Consider the following 9708-nt stretch of genomic DNA (forward strand, 5'->3'; position numbering starts at 1 on the left):
GAAACTTTGTCCATTTTAAATTGGATTTGTTTTTGTTTTTGTTTTTTTGATGTTGAGTTGTATGAGTTCTTTATAAATTTTGGATATTAACTGCCTATCAGATATATCATTGGTGAATATCTTCTTCCATTGAGTGGGTTGTCTTTTCATTTTATTGACAATTTCCTTTGCTGTCAAAAACCTTTTCGTTTAATGTAGTTCCATTTGTTTTTTTCTTTTGTTTCTCTTACCCAAGCAGATATATCAGAAAAAAAATGTTACCAAGAGAAATGTCTGGGATTTTACTGCCTATGTTTTCTTCTAGGAGTTTTATGATTTGGAATCCTACATTTACATCTTTATTTTATTTTGAGTTTATTCCTGTAACTGGTATAAGAATGTGGTTGAGTTTCTTTCTTTCTTTTTTTTTTTTTGCATCTATCTTTCCAATTTTCCAAGCACCATTTATTGAATAGACTCTCTTTATCCTATTATATGTTCCTGCTTCCTTTGTTAATTATTAATTAACCATATAGGCATGGGTTTATTTCTGGGCTCTTTATTATCCCATTGATTTATTGTGTCTGTTTTTTATGCTGGTACCATGCTGTTTTGATTCCTATAGCCTTGTAATATAGTTTGAAATCAGGTACTGCGATATCTCCAATTTTGTCCTTTTTTTCTCAAGATTGCTGTGGTTATTCCAGGTCTTTTTGGTTCCATAAAAATTTTTGGAGTATTTGTTATAGCTCCGTGAAATATGCCATTGGTATTTTGATAGGAATTGCATTGAATCTATAGATCACTTTGGGTAATATGGACACTTAAACAATGATAATTCTTCCATTTTGTGAGCATGGTATTTGTTGTTGTTTTTTTTTATTTGTATCTTCTTCAGTTTCTTTCTTCAGTGCCTTCTAATTTTCCAAGTACAGGTCTTTGACCTCCTTGGTTAAATGTACTCCTAGGTGTACAAGTCTTTGACCTCTTTGGTTAAATGTATTCCTAGGTATTTTATGTTATTTGTGATGTAGTTGTAAACAGTGTTGTTTTCTTAGTTTCCCTTTTTGCTAGTTCATTATTGGTGTATAAAAATGCAACTGATTTCTGGATATTTATTTCGCATCCTGCTACTTTACTGAATTTATTTATTAGTCCTAGTAGTTTTTGGTGGAATCTTTAGGGTTCTTTATATTCAGTGTTATATCATCTGCCAGACGAACAGACTTTAAGTTCCAGTCAAAACTTTACAGGCTTTTAACCTTCCTAACCCTCCCATAATGTGTCCATAAATGGGTTTAATAATAAGACAGTGCCCCATTGGTTCTCATGCAAATTAAGTACAAGAACATTGAACAGAGAAAGCACTCAGTAAATGCAAGCACTATTCATTTACTGATTATCTATTGAGTGTCTGCTAGGTGCTAGACATTGTGTTAAGAAGACAAAATAAGACAGGTTCCTGCCCCCAAGAGGCCCTAGAGCAGTGGAGGAGACAGACAAGAGACTCTTGAGAGTGAGGTGTGCCAGGCAGAAAACAGGGCATGGAAACCTCGTGGAAAGCTGCGGAGGAGTTTCTTTGTTTTTAAAAATTGTTTATTTATCAGTTAAAGAGAGAGAGGGGAAGAGGGGGAGAGAGAAAGATTGACTTGTTGTTCCACTTATTTATGCATTCATTGGTTGCTCCCTGTTTGTGCCTAACCAGGGATCTCAGGCAAAGGCAGGCACAGGTGAGCTCTCCCTGGCCACAGCCTCCAAGCTTTGGTCCACCGGAGCCATAATGGCCCTCTGCCTGTGGGGGGCAGCAGTGCTCACCCGCTGTGAGCCACCAGGGGAAGAGCCTGCCCCAGCAGTGTGGCAGATGCTGGAGGAGCCCCAGCAGTGTGGCAGATGCTGGAGGAGCCCTACCCCAAACCTCCTGGCTCAGGTGGACAACTTCCTCCTGCTGGTGGGACACTTGAGAGGCATGGTCCACAGACCCCTCCCCTGCGGCCTCCAGAGGACAGTTGTTCAGCAGCACGCCTCACCGTGTACCACAACCCAAACAAACCATTTGCCCTGGCACCCTTGGCTCAGACTCCGCTTCTGGGAGAGCTCAACCTAAGACACCCCTCTTTCCTAGAATCACAGGCTCAGAAGAGGTTAACTTGCTCAGAACATATGTCTTCCCTAGAGTGCCCTGATACAATGAACAGACCTGTGAGGTCAATGGAGGCGGCCCTTCCCCCTCCCAAGACTAACCACTGGTCAGACAGTCCCCGGCCAGAAGGAATGTGTATTGTTTTGGGAATGGATTGTGACTCCCTCCTTATCTCCTTTTGGGAGCCACTTCTTGTCCTGTGACTGCTGCCTGACCGTTTTACACACTGGGGTAATGTAGTTTAGAGTCAGGCATGGGCCACGTGCCTCCTTTGTCTGGAACCCCTTATTGCGGGCCTCAGACCGGAGGAGGTGTGGTCACTCTGGCACCGACTTGTCGCCAGGTGCACTCCCCTGTAATGTGAGTAATAAACAGCATGTCCACATCCTCTAGGCCCCTGTTTTTTTTTTTGCTGTTTTGTTTTGTTTTTTTTAAATATCACGAGCACTTAAGCAGCTCCCCGGTTTGGGTTTGGGGCTCCTGTATTATACACCACACGGTGTAATGGGTCTGCAACACACTGACTTGCCAAGTCGATGTGAGGTCCCAATGTTTTCTCCTAGCTACAGGCTGTGTCCTCCTTGCTTGAGATTTTTTTTCCCTCTTTAGTGAAATTCAAAGACTATTCTGAGACTTCTGGTTGGCCACTGGCTATTTTACTTCTCTTCCACAATTCCCGTGCCACATGCCACCAGCATCTCTTACTTACATCATAACCGTCATAACAGCCCTCTCTGCCCAGTACAACAGGTCACTAAGCTTAAGCTTGTCAACACAAATCCCCCCAAAGCTCTTCCATTCATCCTCTTCTCCCCATCCCCACTGTCACCGCCACCCTTTATCGCCCATACAAGGACAGCAGTGGTGTCCTACATGGGTCTCCTTGCCCCTAGTCTTGCCTCTATCCTATATTCACTGCAGCTAGAATGCTCTTTCAAAGATTCCTATCTGATATGCCCTTCTCTTGCTTCTAAAGCCAAACCCCATACCCTGGCATTCAGTGGTAGCCATAACCTCACCCCCCGCCCCAGCTCCCTCAAAAAAAACCCCACTGAAACCTTTACTGAGGGCAAAAGCATCCCAAACATTAATATCCCCTTAAAACCCTGGTGCTTGTCCCCATTTATAGCTGAAATCCTTCTTCAAATGAGCACTGCATCCTTATTCCGATTTAAGAATCCTGAAAGAGCAAAATACATTCTTAGGGGTGAGTTATGTACGTTATTTTCCTGTTCTGATCCTCCTCTAGAGAGATGTTTCATTTGTACTTGGGTAAACTGCATACTCCTTCTGTCCTCACCCCATCATCCAGGGGCTTCAGCGTGCTAATAAGAGCAGGTCAGTCTCTGCTGCTACTGTGAATTGGAACCAAATAGGACACCAGTTTCCAGGGATCGACATTGAGATGCAATGTAAAATCTGATAATGTTAGTATGCCTTATGTATTTACATGACTGTAATACAGAATGAACTTTCACAAGAACAAAGTCATTGTACAAGTCTAGTCTTGTACACAGTCTAGTCTTCCTAACTAGACTGGAAGTTATATGAGAGCAGTGGAGTGATAGGCACTCAATATTTTTTGCATAAATTAAGACTCTGCTCTTTGGGATCTTCTGAGTTTGGGTGTCATCATCTAGTGTTGACAGAGTGCTTTTCCATCTCTCTCTCTCTCTCTCTCTTTCTCTCTCTCTCTCTATTTTGCATCATACATTTATTGTGAGGTAGGTATCAACATAACTACAAATTAAGCCTTAACAAGGAGGTGAAGCAATATGTGAGATGGTAAACCTAGGCATTCAGAAATATTACCTGGTTAAATTCTAGTATTTGGGCCAATCACTTAGCTAGCTAAGTTCAATTTCCTTGTTTATTCAGCACTTATTGAACATAATACGCTACTCTTCTAGGCTCTGGGACAGAGCAGGGAGCAAGAACAAAATGTTTAAGGTAAATGGTGATGAATTAAGAGGGGAATGAAAGAGGGAACGAGAGAAGGGAGTGTATACTGAGAGAGGGGGAGGGTTGCAATTTTAGAAAAAGATGTCCAGATAAGGGCCCCAGCGAAGGTGGCATTTGTAAAATGGGAATACAGTGTCTATTTCAGAGGCTTATGGAGATGTAATATCAAAATGCACGGATTCGTAAAAAATTTTCGATAGGTCCAAAATGTACCTAAGAGACCTCTAAGGAAAGAGGCCTAGAGGCCAAACGCAGGGGGAACATAGGGCGTAGCGGAACGGTGATAGACGTGGACACTATCCAAGACGGAACAGTGATCCCGTGCGAAGCGGGGCGGGACGGAAACGCGGACGCTGGACGAATCGTGACGGGGGCGGTACTACAGTGACCCTGGCAACGGCGCTCGCTTGACCAGCGGAAGCAGTGACGGAAGGCGGTACGTGGGGGCGAAGGGAGGTGTGGAAGGGGCTTCCGGCGGAAGTGGGCTCTCGCCGCCAGTATCCCGGGAAGATGTTGTGTGTGTTGCGGTGGTGGCTGTGCTTCGGCATGGGCAGCCTCTTAATGGGGCAGGCGGAGGGCCCCAGCCCAGTGGAGCCGTCGGAGCAGAGTCGGCCGTACGCGGTGCTGCGTGGGCAGAACCTGGGTGAGCTACCACGAGCTGACAGGCGGCCGGATCGGGCCAGCGCTTCCGCCTCTTGGGGCAGCGGGAGCCGGGCGCGTGCGGGGCGGACGGCAGGGCTTTTGTCGGGGCTGGAGATGCAGTGCGACCTCCCCTCCGAAGGCTTGGGGAAGAAGGCCCGAGCTTCACCGCTCCGTGCAAGCCCTAGTGCACGCTAGGCTCTCTGTATGCGCTGGTTGCAAGAGTGACCTGCGAGTCCCGAGACTGGGTCTCAATCTGGGTCCCCTTCTCTCTGGCTGTGTGGGTCTAGGCGAGACCACAAGGCTTATAATACTGTAGTATATACCTCAGCCCTCTCTTCTTTCCTAATGGGGGTAATAGTCATAGTAATACCGGTAATTGACATTTGTTGCCCATTTCCTGTATACCGTGGGCTCTGCTAAGCACTTTATGTACGTGATTTCATTTAAGCCTCACAGTAAGTAAGAAAGGGATGGTTTTCAGCTGTCTCTTACAGGTAAAAATGAAACTCAGCGAGGTTATTTGCCCAAGATTACACAGCGAGAAAGTGGTGGCGGCCAGTACTAGAACCAAGATGTTATTTGGGAGTATCTCTTAAATACATACATACATGCATACACACACACACATACATATACATATACATACACACACATACAGGTGTACGTGGCTACTGAAGGGACCCTGGAGCTTAAAGCTTGGCAAACTTCAAAATCACTCTGCCTCTTGTTTGGCGAAGTCTTTCCTTTCCACTGTGTCTCAGTGGAATATTTGCATATCTATAAAGTTGCCACATAAAATCATTTTTGGGTTATCTTGATTCCACCGGAATCTATTGTCTGCCGTGTATTGATCACTTAACTGTGTACCCACCACTCTGCTAAGTGGTTTCCGCACATTGTCCTTTAGAACAGGGTTTGCCAATCTGGACGCTACTGACATGTTGGACCAGATCATTCATTGTTGGGATGGGGAGAGTGGAGAGACACTTCCCTGCACATCCCAAGATGTTTAGCAGCATCCCCAGCCTTTACCCACAAGATGCCAGCAGCACACCCCACTCCCAGGCCAGATAGTCAGAATTATCTCTAGACATTACCAAATGTCCACTGCAGTTAAAATCCTGCTGGCTGAGAACCACTGGTGTAGAATAATACTATTCAGAGGGTGATCTGCATACCAGTGGGCATCTGCAAAGTATTTGTTTGTGAGAGATGACAACCTCAAATGCTTCCTCCACCATCATACCTACTGTAGCCACACCTCCCCCGTCACTGTCACATTACAGTTTTCTTCATAGTGGCCCTTTAGGCTATGTGAAATGCTCTTACTTGTTTATGTTTTCCACCCCAAATACATGGAGATGTCCAGAGAAAAGGTCTGTTCGTGGCTGTTTCCCCCCGCACCTGGCACCGCGTGGCATTTGTACGTCATCACCGATGAATGACTTACAGAACCTGGCGCCGCCATTAGGAGATACTCTGTGTTCCTTTTGCAGTGTTGATGGGAACCATTTTCAGCATCCTGCTGGTGACCATGATCCTTATGGCATTTTGTGTCTACAAGCCCATTCGGCGTCGATGATGGCTGAGCAGCAAGTTCTTCCACAAGCATTTGGGAACAGAATCAGTTGTGTTGCACACGGGTCACTGGGGAAGTTGGAAGTTGAACTTCCCTGCTTGGAAATGACCTTTGGTCTGGACAGTTGGTAAATGCTAAATGATTTAGGAAAAAAACATGTAGCAGTTATTTTTCCCTAACACTGTAATGCAAATAATTGGCTGCTGAGTCTGCTTCTCAGTGTTTCTTTTTACATGTGGCTATAATTGTTAAAAGTAAGACCTAAAGCTCAGTGTAAAGATGGAGTGCTCACGAGAAAGAAAACACGGCAAACTTGTGCCATAAAAACCACATTGGAAAGGACTAATCAATAATATTTGAAAATATCAAGAGGAAGGCATAACATGTAGACAGACGTTCCCTACTTCAGAACCGTTTGGTGACAATGGGTTAAGAATCACAAATGTTTTTAATTATACCGAGTTGGCCTCAAGTACTCTGGTTGCAAAGCAGTCAGTGTCAACTGGGGGAACTTCAGCCATCGCTTTTCATGTAGCATTGAGCTCTGCACTCGGATGCCCCCACTGAAGTCAGGGCCATATCAGGTAGGCCTGTGATCCCGTGTGCCCTTGGGCTGGAAGGCTCTGGGGTTGGACTGGAAATGTTTCAAGTTGGCCCATCTGAGAAAGGACTTTCTGCCCAAACATACGATCTCTCTTGTACTGCGCTTAAATCTTTCCAGCCCTTGGCCTAAAACTTATGGCAGCTTTTCAGATTTGGAATCAAAAGAGACTCAGCAGGAACTCTTTCTTGCGGCCCTGGGTGGGGAGGTCTCATCCGACAGAAGTGCCTGTTCGCTGTACCAGGCAGAGTGGCGGGTGGGTATGTGTTTACACAAACTTAATTTCAACTTTGAAAATGCTGCTATTTGTTTGCACTGTTGGTGAACTGGATTTTTCCCCCCTATTGAAATGATACTTTCATACTTAAAAAGTGGTTATCAGTATTTATTTTATTTTAAAGGTGCTAGGTTTAATTTTGTTATTAAATCAAAATGCTTATCTTGTGCTCCATTCAAGCACTGCACTGATTTTTTTTTTAACAACCCGCACTTAATGTGAAATAATTGATATGTAATCTTGTAACTCTTTGACTTAAGGATTTTGTTTGTAACCCTAACATTGAGCCATTCAAATGTGAACTATTCTGTGCTTTTCAGCAAATGTCAATTAAAGTAAAATCCTAAATTCTGTTTTACTCCTAATTATGTTCCAAGTATTTAAAATGCAAGTGTGTGTTTGAAGCTAATTTAATCTCTTAAGGAAGCACTGTGAGGTGGAATTTTAAATTCATATGTGAAATAACACTGTTTCCCCAAGGCAAGGTACTATTTCAGAAAACTGAGCCCGGATTAACCCCTCAGGCTGCGCCAGGGTTCAGGAGACTTGGATTCTTGTCCTAGCTCCAGTTACAAACAGGCTTTAACTTCTCCAGAGCCTCAGATTCTCATGTGTGAAATGGTGACACACACATTCTTAATTATGGTGAAGATGAAATGATTTGAAAACTCACACAAGTGAAGGTGGGATTACTACAGTTAGCCTGCCGCATAGAAGTCTGTGGTTGCTGACTGGAAGGCGGAATGGGTGGGATTCTGAGAGACTGGCATTGACAGGGTTAAGTCCCACCTCATCTGGAATGCCGCATTTTGATATGCTGCCAAAGTTTATTGCCATTTTTAGGATTTTAAGAGGAAACAGTAAAAACTTGCCAGGCCCATAAACCTCCTGACCTGCTGTTTGTTCAGTAATCACTAGCCAGGTAGTAGGAGCGTGTTCATTTTCTGAAAAAAGCTTGCAATAGTTATTCTCTGTACAAATCCAAAACGCAGCCTACATTCTCATTCAAATGTTACCATCTGTTCAGTATGAGATTTCAAGCTAAAGACAAAATCGTCTCTGTAGAAAGAGGCTTATTACAAAGAGACAAGTGAAGGTAAAAACATTAGTTCTGTGACGGGGGAAGAGAGAGAATTATGAGGTCTGGAAAAAGTCCAACCATTCTTGGTATAATGAGAATGGTTTGTGTGACATCTGTATAACCTGGCAGCCAAGGAGAGTGGACTGGAATGTGTATGTGTGAACAATGACAACTTCACTCTACAAGTCAGTGGGGGCGATAGGTGCTCTTGAATGAGCATATGTCGTGTGGCCATCGACCTCAAAATGACTGAACGAGTAGACCAATGAATCTGCATAAAATTTTATGTTAAGCTTGAACATTCCTCCGCAGAAACCATTCCAGGAGACCACAGCTATGGTGATGGGCAACTTCAACATGACAATGCGCCTGCTCATATATCACGTCTTGTGCAGAGTTTTTGGTAAAGCATCAAATCACCCAGGTGTCTCAGCCCCTCTGCAGCCCAGATTTGGCACCCTGCGACTTACGGCGTTTCCCGAAACTAAAGTCACCATTGAAAGGGGGGAGATTTCAGACCATCGATGAGATTCAGGAAAATACAATGGGGCAGCTGATGGCGACTGGGAGAACTCTGAGATTCCGAGGTGCCTACTTTGAAGGGCTGAGGCATCACTGTCCTATGTACAGTGTTTCTTGTATCTTCAATAAATGTCTTCATTTTTCATATTACATGGCTGGATACCTTCTGGACAGACTTCATATACTGAAAACCTCTATGTATTTGAAGGTACTGACCAACTAGTACATTCAGATAAAATTATTTTCCTGTCTTTGAGAGTATGGGGGAGGGCAGTAGCCAAACCCTAGAGCTCATAAACTGAATTGTACTCAGCATACATACCAAGTACCCAAATGAACACATGATTAATTTACACCAATCATAAAAATGAGTTATGTTAGCAAATACTAATCTTAACTTTCTTTAAAGTTGAGATAACCAAGTCTGCAAGTGCTACTTGAGATTTAGGAGCTCTGGAGTCTTATGAAATATATTTTTTTCCAGCTGGATCTCAGTATTCAATCACACGACATGGGCCTAGTTTGGATTTTGAACTCCATCATTTACTGTGCAGCCATTTGAAGTTGCCATAGTCCAACTTGTCTTCGATGTCCTGTGTTCAGCAGGAAACTGGTAAGTTTTTAAGTGAAATAATTCTTAGGTATTACATCCCAACCAGAGTAAAATAATTTTCTTCATAGTGCCCCACTGGCTTAAAGTATTGCTGTTTACTTTCCCCCAAAAGCAAACCAGCACCTTCATTTTCCCAGAAATACCAAGGCCTCATTTCTGAAACCAAACATTTTTTACTAGTCACTGCCTTGTTTGCTTTAATACCAGCGTATTTGGTGTTGGATAAGTCTGGGAGTCCTAATTATTACCTGAACATCTAAGAACAGCCTCAAAAAGCACTCTGGCTTCAAAGGAGGGAGTATATGCAGTCAC

At 43.7% G+C, this 9708-nt stretch overlaps 1 protein-coding gene across 1 annotated transcript; it reads left to right on the top strand.

The window, feature by feature from the left end:
* Positions 1 to 4596: 4596 nt before the first annotated feature.
* Positions 4597 to 7664, top strand: CUNH12orf76 (chromosome unknown C12orf76 homolog). Its single transcript, XM_054594400.1, has 2 exons — positions 4597 to 4724; positions 6220 to 7664. Exons 1-2 carry the CDS (start codon positions 4628 to 4630, stop codon positions 6303 to 6305), a joined length of 183 nt encoding a protein of 60 aa, XP_054450375.1. The 5' UTR covers positions 4597 to 4627; the 3' UTR covers positions 6306 to 7664.
* Positions 7665 to 9708: the final 2044 nt, after the last annotated feature.

The sequence above is a fragment of the Pteronotus mesoamericanus genome, unplaced genomic scaffold (assembly GCF_021234165.1).
Source record: "Pteronotus mesoamericanus isolate MK-2021 breed Mesoamerican mustached bat unplaced genomic scaffold, CSHL_Meso_final scaffold_507, whole genome shotgun sequence".
In the NCBI taxonomy this organism is placed as follows: domain Eukaryota; kingdom Metazoa; phylum Chordata; class Mammalia; order Chiroptera; family Mormoopidae; genus Pteronotus; species Pteronotus mesoamericanus.

Excerpts from the sequence above, each read along its gene's own strand:
- CUNH12orf76 (XM_054594400.1), top strand. The coding sequence starts at position 4,628 with ATGGGCAGCCTCTTAATGGGGCAGGCGGAGGGCCCCAGCCCAGTGGAG. Across the intron at positions 4,725-6,219 it reads GCTGCGTGGGCAGAACCTGG|TGTTGATGGGAACCATTTTC; the intron begins GTGAGCTACCAC and ends TTCCTTTTGCAG.